The sequence below is a fragment of the Lynx rufus genome, unplaced genomic scaffold, assembly GCF_022079265.1.
Source record: "Lynx rufus isolate CCGP_SWC_20201006 ecotype Redwood Valley unplaced genomic scaffold, mLynRuf1.p SCAF_5, whole genome shotgun sequence".
Taxonomy (NCBI): Eukaryota; Metazoa; Chordata; class Mammalia; order Carnivora; family Felidae; genus Lynx; species Lynx rufus.
Genome location: NW_025814867.1, coordinates 133,050,538 through 133,069,794, shown reverse-complemented (window position 1 = coordinate 133,069,794; position 19,257 = coordinate 133,050,538). Strand labels below are relative to the sequence as shown.

The 19,257-nt window shown below is 38.6% G+C and overlaps 1 protein-coding gene across 6 annotated transcripts in view; it reads left to right on the top strand.

The window, feature by feature from the left end:
- The first annotated feature begins 13,710 nt into the window (after nucleotides 1-13,710).
- Nucleotides 13,711-19,257, top strand: part of CUNH21orf91 (chromosome unknown C21orf91 homolog) — a 38,476-nt gene continuing 32,929 nt past the window's right edge. For 2 of the 6 annotated variants that reach the window (XM_047100384.1, XM_047100383.1), the window contains exons 1-2: nucleotides 13,711-14,024; nucleotides 14,929-15,062. In XM_047100384.1, the coding sequence (XP_046956340.1) occupies nucleotides 13,891-14,024; nucleotides 14,929-15,062 (268 nt within the window). In that variant the 5' untranslated portion in view covers nucleotides 13,711-13,890. Of the gene's footprint in view, nucleotides 14,025-14,346; nucleotides 14,579-14,928; nucleotides 15,063-19,257 lie in introns of those variants that run through there. The other 4 variants (XM_047100380.1, XM_047100381.1, XM_047100385.1 and 1 more) reach the window with 3 other exon arrangements.

The following is a 19,257-nucleotide window of genomic DNA, read 5'->3' as shown; positions in this document are numbered from 1 at the left end:
TCATGATCACAGGATGGCTGCTAAAGCCTCAACACCACACTATCACAAGAATAAAGAATAGCCAAAGCAGAAAGGAAGAGAGTGAGCAGGAAAAAAAGAAAAACAAAGCCAAACAAACAAAAACAATTTTCTTTTCTTTCCAGAGGTTCTCCATCTTAACACACTTTTGCTTACCTCTCACTAAGCCAAGACTGGGTCACTTGTCCATTGTTAGGCTGAACAAAGAAGAATGGAATTTCCACAACTGGCATAGAAACTCTATGGCTAGAGAACAGAGAACAAAGATGCATCCTCCCTGCCTTACGCTACCAAATACACAAAATGAGGATTCTGTTTACACGGAAGATGAAGAAATGGTTGTAACCCCCAGTATCTGCAGAGCTCACTAACAGCATGATATATAGAAGATCTTAAAGAGTCTGCATACTCTCAAATCATTCATTCATTCATTCAACAAATATTTGTTAAGCACTTATTATGTGGCAGACAGACACTATTTGCATCCCTGGGTTACAACATAGAAAAAATATAATTCCAAACATCATAGAATTGACAGCATAGAGGAGAAAAACAGACAATAAACAATAACAAAAAGATATATATCACATATATAAATATATCATATATATAACTATTTCATATATATATATATATGGAAGTGATTTGGTTTTATTTTTTTAAGATCAGGGCAAAGTGGGACTGGATGGAAGATAAGAATAGAGAAGGCCTCTTAAGAAAGTGACAGTGATTTGAAGGTAAAAAAGGCAAAGATTAAGGCCCTGGCCTAAAAAGCTGACTGATTCTGGATTCTAAATGGCAGAAGGTCAGATTGTTGCTTTCTCAGCCCAGTCTAATTGTTCAGATGGCCTCAAGGTAGCTGCCATTAAAATGAAAGAACATATCAAAAAGGAAGAGTAAGAAAGCAAAACCGTAAGTACTGTGCAGAATATATGCAAAAAAAAATTTTTGGTTGTGCTTATAGACACGCTGGAAGAAAAAAAAATGGAGCTTACTAAAACTGCAGAAATTGTGTTGTTAAAGAACCTATGAGCCTAAGAATCAAAGAACCATGTGACTCTTTGAAGTCTTAAAACAACCTATGGGCCTACAAACAACTGCAAAATATATGCAGCCCCCAGGGAGAACATATTCCCAAAGCCAATTTCAGATGTGACCAAGAGAAATAGTAGACAAGATAGGTCCTCCCAGACAGAGAAGCAGGGGCCACAGACAGCAATGGACAAGAATTCCTTCCCAGGGAGTGAAACAGCGTGCACTGGAGGGGCCTCATCCACTGCCAGAGCACAGGTCTTTGACACTCCTGTCCTGCTGATCTCCATCTGTGCTAGGAACCAGTGACTGCGGTTTCTCATTCTTCTCTTTTCTGAATAGAAGTTTTAATTTTCTGATCCACCTGAGCTACATTTGGACATGAATGAAGAGACAGATCATTACCCAGGACTCGTTGGATTTAAGCTGAATACAGAAACTGGATGATCCTTTGAGTGGTCTCCCTTGGAAAGGGGTGAGTGTGCTCTACGTGTCTTGCTTGGAGAAAGGATGAGTGTGAGAAGGATACACACAGAAACCTGGCAGCCAGAGCTGTAGGCTGTGGGAGACACCATAGCAGCCCACCAATATCCATCCAGCCCTTATTCTTGGGCATATAATCAGATTATATACATAATCTATCTACATATATATGTAGATAGATTATGTATATAATCAGGTTATTTCCTAGTCTCCCTTGTAGACTGATGCAATCTTGTGACTAAACTCTCAGCAATAGGGGCACCCGGGTGGCTCAGTCAGTGGAGCATCTGACTTGATTTCAGCTCAGGTCATGATCTCACAGTTCTTGAGACTGGGCCCGCATCAGACTCTGTGCTGACATTGCGGAGATTGGTTGGGATTCTCTCTCTCTCTCTCTCTCTCTCTCTCTCTCTGCACCTCCCTGCTCATGTAATAAATAAACAAATAAATAAACAAACAAATACATACATACATACATAAATTCTCAGTGATAATATGTGGGTAAATGGGATATGTGCCTGCCTTGTCAGGACTGGGGCCTGTAAGAGTGGTGTACCTCTGATGCACTGTTCCCCTTTCCACTGGCTGCAACCTGGATGTGGTGAACAAGCCCTGAGACCGTGCACCTGATGACAAGGTCCTACAGGATGAAGGAGTCACAAGAAGGAAGAGTCCTGGTCCTTGAAGCAGCATTCACAAGAGTGGAAGAGAGCTGCTACCAACCTGGAGCACCCTCGACTATTACTCGTTCCTGAAGTCTCTGATTTTCTAACTCTATGTGTACAACGACTTAGTATACACTAACATAGAAATTTAACTCCCTGGCTGATGCAGAAGTTATCTTCTATGTATTTTAAGATGGTAAAAAAAAGAATATAATTCACTTTAGAAAGCTTTTGTCTTAGTTTGGGCCCATAGACTACTAGATGGGTTACAAATGACACAAATTTATTTCTCACGGCTCTGGAGGCTGAAAGCTAAGATTAAAGTATTGGTGCATTCAGTGTCTGGGGAGAGCCCATTTCCTGGTTCATAGACAGACATCCTTTTGCTGTGTCCACATGTGGCAGAAGGGTAAGAGAGCTCTTTGGGATCTCTTTTATAAGGACACTAATTCCATTCATGAGGATTAAGTCACCTCACCAAAGACCTCACCTCCTTATACTATCACATTGGTGATTAGGATTTCAACATATGAATTGGGGGGGAAGGGACATAAATGTTTATTGTAGTTTGCTTTCAAAATAGCTAAAATTTTTAAAGTTTTGAAAACATTTTTGTTATTTTGGAAAAAAATTGTGGAGGAACCACTCATTTTCTACAGATTATGGATACATGAATCATTACTAAACAACACGTAAGATTTAGAAGAATAATGAAGAAAAAGACAGAAAAATATTATTTGCCAATGTAGTATTCAGACACCTTTATAGTGCTACATGAATTAAAACGCAAGTATACTTCAATGTCATTAAAAACGCCATTCCAAAAGCAATCACTTAATGCCTGTCTCTTCCACTAGGTCATAAATTTCTCAAGAATGATTATTTTGCTTTCTACTGTATAATTAATACCTGGCATAATATCTCACATACAATGAGCATTTAATAAAAATGTGTTCAATGATCAAATGAAAAAAAAAATTAATGTTTAATTAGTTTTAACTTTTATGAAAAAATACTGTGTTTTGGTTTTGGTGGGGTTTTTTTGAGAGAGAGAGAGAGAGCACGAGCCTGGGAGGGGCAGAAAAAGAAAGAGATAGAGAATCTTAAGCAGGCTGCATGCCCAGCAGCCTGACACAGGCTCTCTATCTCATGAACTGTGAGATCATGACCTGAGCCAAAACCAAGAGTCCAATGCTTAACCAACTAAGCTACCCAGGTGCCCCCAAAGTACCATGTTTAATAGACACCTGAAACACAAAAAGTTGTATTCTTTCTCACCCACCCTGAATGCTACCATTTCCCATCAACAAATATTTTGGAATAAAGAAAATTATGAAAATTTAAAATTCTTAAATTTAAAATTTTATATCTAACTCAATAGGCACATCAATAGTTAACTCAGAAATATGTCTGCATTTCCATTTCTAGCTTGAGTATTCCACAGCTAGACATTTGATATTTATACAATGAAATATAAAAATAAACCTCTAATAAAATTTTATGAAATGGACTCTTCTCTAACTTGAGACATCAATCCCAAACTTTCCTTTTATCACCTTGAATTTAGCAGTGGGAACTGTGCACATTACTAAAGACTGGATTTGGCCCACAGTAAAAAAAAAAAAAAAAAAAAAATCAATAGCTTGGTAGTTACTTCCCAATCTCCTCCCAGCAATGCCAACAGTGAATTTATCCACAGACTGGAAACAGTTTTGGTTTGTTCTGCCTGCACAGCAGGACAATGGATCAGCAGACAGTTTACCCATAATGTCAGCATTACTGAAACTATAGGTGGTAAATCCCTTTAATGCAAATATTTGTATCCCAAACTCTCAAAGGGATGCTTGTCTAAGCTTAAGAGGAGACATAATTTTAAGAGAGACATTTTCTTTAGGGTTAAGGATTCCAATACAGCAGCACTAGACTTCATCTCAAATACTGTTAAGGATTAGACTTTTAGAAAATGGATTGACAAAGCGGAAATAAGACCCCCACACTGTTCAATTTGAGGACAATGCAAAAAGAATTCTAAAACAAATCATCAACTTTTGCGTTCTTGCTTACTAAAAATGAAGAATAGTTTAAAAAGGCATTTTAACCTCAAATATATTAAGCATGCATAGAATCTAAGTATGAAAATTTAGTCTTCAGTGTTTATTAACCAATTTTAATTTTTAATATGTGATTCATTCACTCACACTCCTCTACAACAAATATTTATTGAGCACTGCAGCAGAGATTGCTTGTTGCCTGCTCCAATATCCTCACTCCTTTAGAAGCCCTGAGTTTTAATTGAGCACACGGACGCTGAAATAAAGACCTGACACCCTAGTTTCCCTTTCAGCTAGGCTCTTAACACCACAAGGGAGAGGGGTAGTCAGAAATGTTATGTGGCAGCTTCTGAGACATAGCCCTAAAAAGCAGCTGGCATGTATTCTGTGCTCTGCCTTTTCACCTTCCTCCACCCTGCTGTTTGGAACGTGGTTCTAATGAAAGAGCCTATGTCCTGTACACAAACAAGAGACCCACCTCGTAGAGATGACTGAGCAGAAAGCTAGAAGGATCATGAATGCCTAAGGACTTTGTGAATCAGTTACCACACCCACCCTAGACTGCCCACCTCTAGACTTTAATGGAAAAGAAAAAAGTCCTATCTTTTAAAATCACTGTTCTTTGGGGTTTTTATATTGCTTGCTGTGAAATCTGATCCTAATTGATACAAGATATTTGTAAGATATTTTAAGTGTTGAAATAAATACAAGATGAGTAAGGCAGAATTCCTGTACACAATCAGCTTAAAATTTAGCAATGAATACTGAAGTATAAACAGCACCAGAGTGGATTATAATAGTTTTTGCCTGTTTATTATGATTTCAAAAGAACACTCTTCTTCTGATAACAGCATCCATTTTCCTTTGGAATAACTCTTCTCATATACCATAAGATCAAGTTTCAATACCTGTAGCCCCATTCCTGAGCCAACCCGTAATTTGAGAAGGTGGGGAGGAGGGGAGAGATGGAATGTAATCTAAGCCTGGCCAATTAAAGTACTAGCCATTGTAACTGATTCAGGAATGAGCATATGAATTAAACTTGGCCATTTAGAATCCCACTGTATTAACAGCTATCACTGCAATATGTTGCATATCAAAACAAACCATAAATTAGTGCTTACAGCAACAAACATCTATCATGGGGCTGCAGGTCAGCTGAATTTACCTAGCTTTAGGCTGAAGATTAAGCCCAGGCCTGCTCCACATCTCACATGCTCCTTGGACCAGCAATCATTTGGGTAAAGTTCTCATGACAGGTGGCAAAGGTAAAGAAGCCAAGCTAAACCACACAAGTACATTTACGGTCTCTGCTCATGTTGCATTTGTTAACACTTCATTGGAGAGGGAAAGTATATTCTGCCCAAGGTAGTGAATTGTAAGGTCACTCGGCAGAGGGAGAGTATGAAGAAGTAGAAATAACAATGTAATAAATTATGTACATATCTTGAGTTTCTGGTGCCTTCAGAGTCATGGTATTAAAAAGTTCTAAGCCAGTGGCATCATATGCCCATCATGCAGGCTAAATGGATGAGGCACATCTCCAACAGCAGCGAAAGATAACATGCGAAGAAAAGCAAAGATGGCAGGGGTGAGATATGGATGGATAGATATTGCAAGTATACTGAATCCTTTTTTTTTGTTAAGTTTTTATTCATTTATTTTTGAGAGAGAGACAGAAAGAGAGAGAAGGGGAGGGGGAGAGAGAGAGGGACAGAGGGAGAATCTCAAGCAGGCTCCACATTGTCAGTGCAGAGCCCGATGCGGGGCTCAAACTCACAAACTGAGCCAGACCCAAGAGCCGGTTGCTTAACCAACTGAGCCACCCAGGTGCCCCTGAATCCTTTACTTTAAAATGTACACAATGCCAGTGGTGCCTGGGTGGCTCAGTTGGGCGTCTGACTCTTGATTTCAGCTCAGGTCATTATCTCACAGTTTCTGGGATCAAGCCCCACATTGGGCTCTGTGCTAACAACATGGAGCCTGCTTGGGATTCTCTCTCTCCCTCTCTCTCTCTATCCCTCCACCACTTGTGCACACGCATGCACACACTCTCTCTCAAAATAAACTTTTAAAAAAAGAAGAAAAGAGGCAGCTTCTCCTCCAACTTCGCCTACCCCTTCCATCACTATCTTCATGCCTGTTAGAAAATATGTTTGTAAGGTAGCTATTCTGTACTCTTCAGAGGAAACCCAGAATAGTTGCAGAGTGGGTAGTCTTGACAATGACTAGCCAACAAACAGAGTTTGTTCCTCTGATTTTGTTCTGTGAAACAGAACTTCACTCAATTCAGATAATGTTAATCAGGTTTTCTGTTACTTGTACCTGAAAGAATTCCTAACTGCTTTAAGCCTGAAGTCAAGGTAATATCTGTTTTAGGTCAAGAACCAATTATATAACTTGTCTTTGTATATTACTTTACACATTTTTGTTTATAACAAAATGTGTTTATAACACATTTTTGCCCATGCTATTGAGTTACTAGAGTTGAAAGGATTGCAGCTAAAGATAAAATCCTTGACTATCCAAGTAAATAATTTAGGTTTTACCAAATAAGTTGGTAAACTGGCAGGCCCACTGTAACTGTCTAAATGCTAAATAGATTTATATATTACTGTTATGAGAAAGTCAAGAAATCAGCACACGTTTGGGGGGAGAAAACTTCATCTGTGTTTATTTCAGAATGGACTGTGAAGGATGGACTGCTAAAACTAGACTGGCAGCAAAGAAATCCTGTGAAGAGGGTCTTGTTTGATGAATGAAGAATTCACTCACAAAGTAAATGATTCCAGCCAGGATAGAGTGAAGAGTACCAGAGTCACTGTTAAAAGTTAGAAAACAGGGGGAAGTATATGAAATTTCTGTTTTCAAACACTGAAACACAGGAAAGCAAATAGGAAAAAAAAGAAAAAATGAGGTGAGCCCTACAATTGTCCCAGTTTTATAGCTGGAGGTACTTTTAGGCCATGATCAACACAGGGAGACCCAAAGCAAAGCTGGGCTGAGGAAACAAAGATTGAGCTTGGGGAGTATGAAATGTCTGGAATTTGCAATAAGGAGTTAGAAAGGAAGAACTGTACACAGAAAGAATTTCATAATACCCTTTCTTTAAGTCTTTGCCTGAATACTAAGCTGTGCATGTATAGGGTAAGGCTCCAAGAGAATGGGCAAAAATTAACTACCAGAGGAAAAAAAAAATTACTGTAGAACTATAATCTGAGTGACTACTGGCACTCACATGGGAAAGGGGTCATTTGAGTTTCATCCAATTAGAGTATAGAAACTTTATTAAAGACCTAGGACAGACAACAGAAAGCCTAATCCAAATTCTCTAGAAAAGGACTAGAAAATCCTTAAAACAAAAGGATAATCCAGACCCTCACAAACAAAGTTTAAAAACAAGCCTCAAACGGATCAAGCTGATCCACTACTAGAGTAACAGCCTCCCAAAACAAAGCCCAATACTCTAAAATTCTAAATATCTAATGTATTAGTTTCACAATGCTGCTGTAACAAATTGATATAAATTTAATGGCTTAAAACTATACCCATCTATTATCTCATTATTCTGTAGGTAAAAAGCCTAAGTACAGCATGATTCTGTTGAATCCTCTGTTTAGAACCTCACAAGGGTGAAATCAAGGTGTCAGCAGGGTATTAGAATGAACTTCAGAAACCCTTTCAATTTGTTGGCTGAATTCAGTTCCTTTCAGTTTTAGGACTGAAGTCCCCATCTTCCTGCTAGCTATCAGCTGGGGCCCAGTCTCTGCACCTAGAGCAATGGTGGCTAAAATCTCATGCTTCCAGTCACTTTCATTCCTCCTTCTGCACATCTCTCTGACTTGAGTTGGAGAAAGTTCTTTGCTTTTAAGGGCTCATGTGATTAGACCGGGTTTACCCAATAATCTGGGATAATCTCCACATCCTAAAGTCCATAACCTTAATTATATCTGCACAATCCCTTTTGCTATGTTACATACTGTATTTGCAGGAAGCAAGGAGTAGGGTATGAGTGTCTTTGGGGAGCTATTCTACCCACCATGCTCAACAAAGTCCCATTTACAATGTTTAGCATCCAATCAACGCATATCAGATAAAGTGCAGGAAAATATGACTTACATCCAGGAAGAGGAAAAAAATCTGTTAATATATTTTTATATTTTTATGTTATTTTTTAGTAATTTCTACACTCAATGTGCAGCTCAAATTCAATCCCAAGATCAAGAGTCACATGCTCTTCCGACTGAGCCAGCCAGATGCCCCAAAATATCTATTAATGTTAACAGGCAGAAATCAGAGATAATGGAACTAGCAGATAAAGTTTTTAAAATAGTCATTAAAGGGGGTGCCTGGGTGGCTCAGTCAGTTAAGCGTTCAACTTCGGCTTAGGTCATGATCTCATGGTTCATGAGTTAGAGACCCACATCAGGCTCTGTGTTGACAACTCAGAGCCTGAAGCCTGTGTCAGATTCTGTCTCCCTCTCTCTCTGTCCCTCCTCCACTTGCACTCTGACTCTCTCTCTCTCTCTTTCTCTCTCAAAAATGAATAAAGGTTTTCTTAATTAAAAAAATAGTTATTAAAAATATATCCAATGTTTTGGGGGATCTGGGTGGCTCAGTTGGTTGAGCAGCAGACCCTTGGTCTCAGCTCAGGTCATGATCTCATGGTTTGTGGGTTCCAGCTCCTTGTCCAGCTCTGCACTGACAGCACCAAGCCTGTTTAGGATTCTGTCTCTCCCTCTCTCTGCCCCTCCCCCATGTGCCTCTCCCTCTCCCTCTCAATAAATTTTAATATATATATATATTTATATATATACATATATATGTGGAATATATATATATATATATATATCTCCAATGTTTTAAAGAAAAACATAAAGACACTGAGGAAATAAATGTAAGTTAAACAGAAGTAAACAGAAAATATTTAAAATATTTAAAATATTAATATATTTAAAGTATATTTAAAATATTTTTAAAATATAAAAACAGAATTTTAAATATATTATCTGAAATGAAATTTTCACTGGATAAGCATAAGTTAGACACTACAGAAGAAATAGGAAACTTGAAGACTTGTCGATAGAAACTGTAAAAAGTGAAGTACAGAGAGAAAATGTTGAAAAATAAATGACCAGGGCCTTAGTAATCTCTAGTATAATATTAATCAATCTAACATGTATAATTGCAATCTCATACTATAAGAGAATATTACATTCTTTTTTACATTTGATGAAAAATATCAACCCCATATTCAAGAGGCTCAACAAGCCCCATGCAGGATAAACATAAGAAAACCAACCAAGACACATCATAATCAAACTGGCTAAGACAATTAAGAGAAGAGTGGAAAGTAGATGGGGGCGGGGGGTGGGGGGAAGACACATTATACGTAAGAACAAAAGTTAAGAAATTCAAAAGGCTAAAAGACAAAAATCTACCTTCCTAGAATTCTGTATATACAGAACGATTGCTTCAAAACTGAAGGTGACATAAAGACACTATCAGACAGGGGTGCCTGGATGGCCCAGTCAGGTAAGCATCTCACTCTTGATTTCAGCTCAGTTCTCACTCTTTTGTGAGACCAAGCACCATGCTGGACTCTGCACTGACAGCAAGGAGCCTGCTTGGGATTCCTTCTCCCCCGCTTTCTCTGGCCTTCCTCCCACCTCACACTCACACATGCACGCTCTCTTCCTCTCTCAAAAACAAATAAACAATTAGACCTACCCTATGACCCAGCAATAGCACTGCTAGGAATTTACCCAAGGGATACAGGAGTACTGATGCATAGGGACACTTGTACCCCAATGTTTATAGCAGCACTCTCAACAATAGCCAAATTATGGAAAGAGCCTAAATGTCCATCAACTGATGAATGGACAAAGAAATTGTGGTTTATACACACAATGGAGTACTACGTGGCAATGAGAAAGAATGAAATATGGCCCTTTGTAGCAACGTGGATGGAACTGGAGAGTGTGATGCTAAGTGAAATAAGCCATACAGAGAAACACAGATACCATATGGTTTCACTCTTATGTGGATCCTGAGAAACTTAACAGAAACCCATGGGGGAGGGAAAGGAAAAAAAAAAAAAGAGGTTAGAGTGGGAGAGAGCCAAAGCATAAGAGACTGTTAAAAACTGAGAACAAACTGAGGGTTGATGGGGGGTGGGAAGAAGGGGAGGGTGGGTGATGGGTATTGAGGAGGGCACCTTTTGGGATGAGCACTGGGTGTTGTATGGAAACCAATTTGACAATAAATTTCATATATTGAAAAAAAAAAAGAAAGAAAAAAAACCAAATAAACATTAATGAAAAAGACATTGTCAGACAAATGATAGCTGAAATAAAATTTGTCAGACAAATTTCTCCAGGGGAAAGAAAATGATACCAGTGGCAATATGGATATACACAAAGGAAGGAAGAATGCTGAAATTGGTAAATATGTGGGTAAATATAAAACTTATTTCATGCTCTTATTAAATTTATTTAAAATATAGCTTGTTGAGGAAAAAATGTATTTGGAGTGTATAACACATGTGAAGTAAGATACATGACAATAATAAATGATCAGAGTAGAGAAATATATTATTATAAGCTTCTTATGTTTTACATAAAATGGTATAATATTATTTCAGGTAGATTGTGATAAGTTAAAGATGAATCTACTAAACTCCAGATATTTTTCAGCCCCAAAATACATAAATATATCCATCAATCCCTACACACATAAAATATAGCTAATAGAGGAGATAAAATGAAGAGACAAAATACTAAACAACAAAACAAAACAAAAGACTCAACTAATCCAAAGAAGCCCTGCAAAAAGGTAAAAGGAACAAAGAACATATAGAACAAATAGAAAACAAATAATAAGATAGTAGACTTAACCCAACTATATCAATAATTGCATTAAACATAAATGGACTGAACACACCAATTAAAAGACAGAGATTGTCAGACTGAATTTAAAAAGCAAGACACAACTATATTTGTCTACAAAAAAAACATGTAGTAATATAAAGACAGAAGAGGTAAAAATAAAAAAAGAGAAAAAGATACACATGCAAACACTCATTATAAGAAAGCAGGAGTGGCATCAGAGAAAGAAGATTTCAGAAGAACTATTACCAGAGATAAAAAAAATTGTATAGTGATAAAAGGATTAATTCATCAAGAAGACATAACAGCACTAACTGCATAAAATGGTATAACTTCTGGGGCACCTGGGTGGCTCAGTCAGCTAAGCGTCCAACTCTTGACTTCAGCTTAGGTCATAACCTCATGGTTCATGGGATCAAGCCCTGCGACTGGCTCCATGGTGAGCATGCAGCCTGCTTGGGATTCTCTCTCTTCCTCTCTCTCTCTCTCTCTCTCTCTCTCTGCCCCTCCTCTACTCACTCTCCCTCTCTCAAAACAAATAAACATTTTTTAAAAAATGGTATAACTGCTTGGGAAAGCACTTGGGCAATTTCTTTTAAAAGTAAATATGCACTGGGTGCCTGGGTGGCCTAGTCTGTTAAGCGTCCGACTTCAGCTCAGGTCATGATCTCGCAGTCCGTGAGTTCGAGCCCTGCGTCAGGCTCCGTGCTGACAGCTAGCTCAGAGCCTGCAGCCTGCTTTGGATTCTGTGTCTCCTGCTCTCTCTGCCCCTCCCCTGCTCATGCTCTGTCTCTCTCTGTCTCAAAAATAAATAAAAACATTAAACAAAATTCTAAAAAAAAGTAAATATGCACTTACCATATTACTCATCAATTCCACTCCTAGATATTTACCTGAAAGAAAGAATACATGAAAACACAAAAAGACTTTTAAATGAATATTCATAATAGCTTTATAATAATAGTTCCAAAACTAGAAACAACTCACAGGGATAACAAATTGTGCAATATTACTCAGTAGTAAAAAGAAACTACTACAAAGCTCATCATAAATTGCAAAAACATGCTGCATGAAAGTAGCCAATCACAAAAGAATACATACCATTTAACTCCATGTATGTGAAGTTCTAGAAAAGGCAAAACTTGCCTTTAAGGATATAAATTAAATCAGAGGTGGGGGGAGGTTGACTTGGGAGAGACATAAGGGAATTTGGGGGTTGTGGAAAGGTTCAATAAATTGATTGGCGTGGTGGTTACACAGTGTGTACATTTGTAGAAATTCACCATTTTTAAAATAGGAAAATTTTATTTCTGTAAATTAGGCCTGGATTTCTTGACTTAAACAACAACAAGAAGGGTCAGGAGTTTTAAAGAGAATTAACAGGGTAAAATGCCACAGGAAGTAAGATAATTCTGAGAAATGAAAAGAACTTGTTTCACTGCAAGAAGCGTGATTTTAGAAAACACCTTTATTGAAAAGATGTGTAGAATCCATGATGCAAGACATTTTGGTTATACTTACCTAGACTGAAAAATTCAAATAGAAAAGGCACAGACTATTCTATTTCAGTTAATGCTTCTCAAACTTCTATTTCAAATGTTTCTTTAATGTCCATAGGAATCACCTAAAGGTCTTGTTAAAATGCCGGTTCTGATTCAGGAAATCTTGGGTAAGATCTGAGATTCTACATTTCTAACAAAACACCAGGTGATTCTGATGCTGCTGGTTCATCCACTACACTTTAAGCAGCAAGAACACAAATAACATTACTGAGGCATCGATGGTTTGTATCCAGTGCCAATTTGGTCTAGAAGTTTCCCAGATCTATGGAATCCATTCCTATCATCCTTTATATGCAGACTGACAACCCAGCCCGCTTCCTGTCTGTGAATGTAACCAGTGCAGGTGCTTATGATGCTGTGGAAAATAACAGTGATTTTACATCGGCAGCCCTGGGTCCAAGTCCCAGTTCTGTTTCTAACCAACTATAATCTGAGTTAGTCATTCATAGCTATGAAATGAGAGAATAGTTCCGGTTTCTCCTAAACTGTTGTGAAGATTACAACAGAAAATGTAAGCGAAAGTATAGCACGAAGTACAACCTTAAAAAAATAATGGCTTAAAATGTCAAGCAAAGTAGGCAGAAGATTTCAAGTACTACACAGTTTGAGAACAGGGAGGGACCTAAAAATATGAGGCGGGGCTCTGGGATTATCCCGTGGGCGTGCAAGGAATAGACCATATTATACGGTAGGGAAGCCCCATTTAAAAAGTAAGCTTCTGTATTTAACATTATCCCTAAAGGATGAAACCCGAAATCTGAACTTCTCCCTTATTAAATGTTTCAACTGGAACCTAACTCGATGTTCAGTGATACTACTTTTTCAGTCTAGTGATTTCAAACAAAATCCTACCCACGCATTTCTGTCCCCTTCTCCGATCCATTCGTCACTTTTCTGCCCCCGCCCCCTGCGGCCCCCGCCCGAGGGCAGTAGTTTCCACTACGCTGAAGGGGGAGGTGGTAACGGACTCCGGTATCTACTTGCCTCGAGGAGGGGGGTGTATCAGCAGCCACGTTCCAGAGAACCGTAAGAGATGTGGGCCAAGAGACTCGGAATCACGAGAAAATCCTAGCCAAGAACGCGGCGTCGGAGCAAGCGGAGAAAGGCAGGGCCCGCAGCCGCCTGGCCAGCGCGCAGCTTTGCTCTCGGCCGCGTCCCCCCTCCCGCGCGTCCCCCTACCAGCCTCCGCGGGATGGCACCGGCGGGAGGGGGCGGGGCCGGGTGCGCTGCTGCCTCCTCTGCTGCGGCCGCCTCCGCTGCGGCCGGAAACAATAGTGGAGGAGCCCGAGCCGTGCGGAACGGCTGCTGCGGCGCGCGGAGCCGACGGTAAAGACCTCGCGTCCCGGTCCCAGACCCGCAAGCGCCTCGGCCCCGCGATCCCGCGGTTCCGCCGCCTGCGCGCTCCGAGCCCCGCGGCCCTTCGCACTGCTCATCGCGGGGCGCCTGGACGGACAGAGAGTCGGACTCGGGTCCGCGGCTTCGTGAGGGACGGGCGCGCCCCCCCCAACGCCGGATGTGGAGTGGGGGCCTGGCTCCCCGAGGCGTTGAGTCCTGGGCTGTCCGGCTGCCTTGGCACTTGGACGCCTTCTTGGGTGGGAAGAAGTCCAGGGCGAGGGGTCCCCAAGACTCCTACCAGCTCGGCTTGGACACCCCGGCTCCGGCCGTGTCCGACCCGTGCGGCGGAGACGCTGCCCGGCCTTCGGTGCGGGTCCTTTGGACGCTGCCGGGACGCCCTTTACGGGTGTTCGCGCTGGCACGTGTGTTTTTCTGCCGCGTATCTCTGATAGGAAGCCTCGCTACATCGAGTTAGCGAAACCCATCAATGAAGTTAGCAAAGCAGTGTCCCGAAGAGATCGTTTTCCTGAATTTAACAGTGTGAAGTAGGTTGAAAGACCCCTGGCAGCGCTGCTAAGCATTCAGTGCCAGGGCCGGGGATGGGGCAGAGCAGAACACCCGCAAACCTCTTTCTTTCAGCTCACCTCCTCAACCAAATGAAGTACGAGATCAAAAAAGGCGCTCAGGCTTAGTGACGCCTATGGCAAGGCTTTAAGTTTTACTAGCTTTGTGACTTTACACGATAAAAGTGTGATACTCAAGTACAAGCATAGCGATGCTTGTTTGATGGGGCTGTGACATTAGATAAACAGCATCCTTCCCCTAGAAGTTCTTGTTATTGCCATACCGTCAGGTTCTTGAAATTGCATAACCTACCCTTTCTGTTTCTTAACAGGGGCACTATGAACGAAGAGGAGCAGTTTGTAAACATTGATTTGAATGATGACAACATTTGCAGTGTTTGTAAACTGGGAACAGACAAAGAAACACTCTCCTTCTGCCACGTTTGTTTTGAGCTAAATATTGAGGGTAAGGATACAGTATAGATTCATTTTAATGGCATGAACTTTACACAACTACTTTTGCTGAACTAACTATAAGGTAAAACTAAAATTTCTTGAATGATTGGCACTTGTGCCAGGTATGATGTGTGAAGATCTGTGGAAGATAAAAATTTATGGAAGCGAGGCCGAAGTTCTCATAGCTGTGAATTTAAGATAAATCTTTTCCTTTTTTTAATTCCCAGGGTACTAACCCCATTTTTGCTAATAGAAAAACAAGGTATGAGCATTGAGTAGGAAACGTGTTTTCTGGTTTGAGACCCTATTAAATTGTCAGGTGGATGCTTTTGTTCGTTGTATATTAAGAATGAACATAACCAAACATTTACATGGATGAGAAAATGTAATTTAATTCCTTTGGCCTTTCATGCTGGTACCTGACTGAGGTGAATGAGAACTCTTTTCCCCAGTCATGTCTTATCTGGAAAAACATTTTTAAATTTTTAGATAATTTCTAAAAGGTGATCACACACACCTTTAATAATTTTTAAAAACTAAAGGTTTTTTACATTTCTTAATAGTAATTTTGAAAGTATATGAAAGAGTTCTCCAACTATTAAAAAAAAGTCTCTTATTAAATGTACTATTTGTTTGGATTCGTGTACAGTTAATATGTGTATGGACATTAGTAGTTTGCCCCCAAGAAACATGTGGGATATGTTTCTTTAATCTTGATATTATGATAAAACTCAGATTTTTAAAAAAAATATTTATGACTCAAACTAAAACGAATCTTAATATTCTTGTGATTAAAAAGTTTATGTGTCATTTGAATTTTGAATTGTAACATATCAGTACAGAGATTTTGTTAGACTTTTAGATTTGGGACAGTTTCAAAACAGTATTTAATTTTTTTTTTCCTGGACTGTATATTTGAAAAATTTCATTACCTTTACTTTTTCTGTTAAGTAACTAGAGATGTGAAATGTTCTTATAGTTAATCCTAATGTATTTGTTGTTACTGTTTTCAGTTTCCTTTTGAGATTCCTGTTAGGACTTTTCAGATATTGTTGTAGGCACCAAATTAGTATATTTAGCTATTCTGTAGTAACAAGCCAAAATTATAATAAGTAGACACTAAAATCATAATAAATTTCATGACATTCATCTTCCCCTTACGATCGTATTGGTTATGTTAGTTTTGCCATTTTACCTTCTGGAAGAATTGTAGTTCCTGAGCATGATAGTTGATGGAAGATCATGGATTTCTTGGGAATAAATAGAATACATATAACTTGGGCCTTAATAAGTGTAGTAATTATAACTAATTTGAAAGGACTGACTTAAAAATACGATTCCTCTATAGCATTTAAATTACCATGTCCTTAATTATGCCAAGGTGACAGATCTAAATTTATGTTCTTTGGAAATAGAGTTGGCCCTATATATTCTTCTACATTGTAGATTTTAATTTTGAATGGGCAAAGGCATTAGAAATGATCCAGCCCAAACCTGTATTTTAATTGAAGGAAACTGAGGGTCAAATAATAGAACTGTTCAAGGTTGCAGTGGTGATGGCAAACTGTCATTAGGTGCCAGGCACTGTAGTAAGCACCTTACGTGGATTATCGTATTGAATGAACTCAAAATAGCTCTGGGGTGGTTTCTATTATCCATTTTAAAGGTAATGGGACCTAACCATTGAGACCTTCAAGAAAGGCACTTTGAAGTCACTCAGCAGTAATTGACATGCTGGGGTTTGAAGCCTGGTGATCTCCTTCCAGTATATATTTAAGTCCATTGATCTTTTGTCAATAGTTATTTTAATATCGGAAACCCATTTTCCTGAATCTTAATTAGCTATCCTTGCTATTCAGTCAGCCAGCATTTCCTAACCAGTGCTTCCTAATAAATCATCATTAGTGGTGTTCATGCTGTGATAGAATTTTTCCACAGAAACCTAAACTTCCATAATTGCTTTTCTAGCCTTTCAAAAATATGCCTTTCAACTTGTTTTCTGTCATTATATAGAGAACATACAAATATTCTTCAGGTACCACCTTTGTAAATATTTCATCTCTGATAACATCTATTTTAATATATAAGCGTAACATAAGTCATGTTGTTGAAATAATAGTGATGTGTAACTTAAAAAACAAAGAGTTCTCAATTTGAATCAGAACTGTTTCATTTTATGCTCTACATACACTGAAGATTTTATATTTTAAGATGTGAATTAAACTTCATGGAGAAAAATTATTTCAGAATTAAATTTTCTTCTCCATTTATCTGATGTTGCTCTTCCAAATATATACATTTTTATACTTAACTACAGTGACAAGCTAGTCTATTATAACCATTTTAACTTAATGTCATAAGATTATTATAGGAGGAAAAGGAATGAGAACTCTGAATTCCACAGAATTTCAGTTTTCATATCAGTATACAGGTCTTTAAAACTCTGAAAAAAAGTGATAATAAAGTAATCGCATACCTGAAAAATAACAAGGTATATTCTGGTCTTTGTCAATAAATCTTTTAAAGTGTTTTAAATTTTCTCTTCCTTATGAAGTTGTTAGCACAATACCAGCCAATAAATATTAGAATATAAGAGGAACTTTTAAAAACAATGGCATTTAACTACAGTAGTTTGGTGTAAGTCTTTGTAGTATGGTAATGTTGCTCTTACTTGGTTTCTTAGTTTACTAATTGCTAAATTTGTTCTAAAGCATTCTATATTCTCCAAGAGGCCAGTTTGAAGAATAATAACAGTTTACCTAATTTTGAGTCCACACATTTGTAGTAAACAGGAAATTTTGTATCTTTTGGGTTGTTGATTACATCAAATCAAAACTGGTCCAATCAAATGGCCTGTTGTTTAAAGCTGTGTACCTGCATATATTTATAAATGAAGACGAAAGAAGAAAGAAATAACAAAAGACAGTCAAATCTTCTTGGAGAGATTTCGTATTCTGAGCATGGCTCTAAATTGCCTTTTTTCTGTGACTTCACAGTAATTAAAAGGAAATGGTACCTATATTTTTTATACTTCCTTGTATACTTCAAGGACCTAAGAAATGTACTTTGAGGACTTAACTGTTTTGAAATGCTTGCAAGATTGATTTTTCTTTGTACCTGTAATTCACATTAAAATAACTTGTCTACTTCTAGGATTAGAAAACAGATGCATAAACTTCCTAATACTCATGGCCTATCCTAGGCTCTAAGACACTATAAACTTTTTTATGCATGTATAATCAGATACTCTAATATGCATCATAGTTCATGATACTAAAATCTTTACAATTAGTGACCATATTACTACCTTTCCCTAAGCTATTGAGGCTGGGAAGAAGATAGCCCAGGATAGTCAGGAGCCAATAATAAAACTCAGCTGTAATGTAACAAAGTTGGAAATGAAGCTAGAGGGGACAAAAGTCCAGGACTCCAATCTGTTACTTCATACAGTTTTCATTTTCTGCCAAAAGACTGTGCAAATAATTTTTAGAGCATTCTTACCTTCCTCTAATAACTGACTTCCTCTCTTTTCTTTTCTGTGGAGATAAACTTTTTTATAAAACTGGATTGGGGGCGCCTGGGTGGCTCAGTCGGTTAGGCGTCCAACTTCAGCCCAGGCCATGATTTCACGGTTTGTGAGTTGGAGCCCCGCATTGGGCTCTGTGCTGACAGCTCGGAGCCTGGATCCTGCTTCAGATCCTTCACTCACGCTCTGCCTCATTCTCTCTCTCTCTCTCTCTCTCAAAAATAAATAAAAATTTAAAAAATTTAAAAAAAAAAAAGACCGGATTGGTTCCTCTTATGCCAAGCAAAGTTTTCAGTCCAACTTGATGGTTGATTAGTAAGCACCACCAATGCTTACTAGTTCGTCTCCGACTTCATTCTCCCCCTAATTTGTTGAAGCTTCTAGAAACTTTTCTAGAAACTGACCCAAATTCATATCCTTGGTAGTCTTTCCAGCAAGAAAAACCTATAGGTGTTTTCTCACTGGTGAACCCAGTGCTTACTTTTAATCTGTTCTTCCTTGATTTTATGTCTTTGACCAAAACATTGTTCACATGGTTAGTAGTCAGTAGTAAGTGAGCAGTTTGAATCTCAACATTAAATCCTGATTCAGTTTGGTTGTCAAGACTGGTCATTTACTACTCAAAGTCTGCCAATAGCTCTTCCTTTGTCCTGCTTCTGACACACTAGCATCCTTCCAC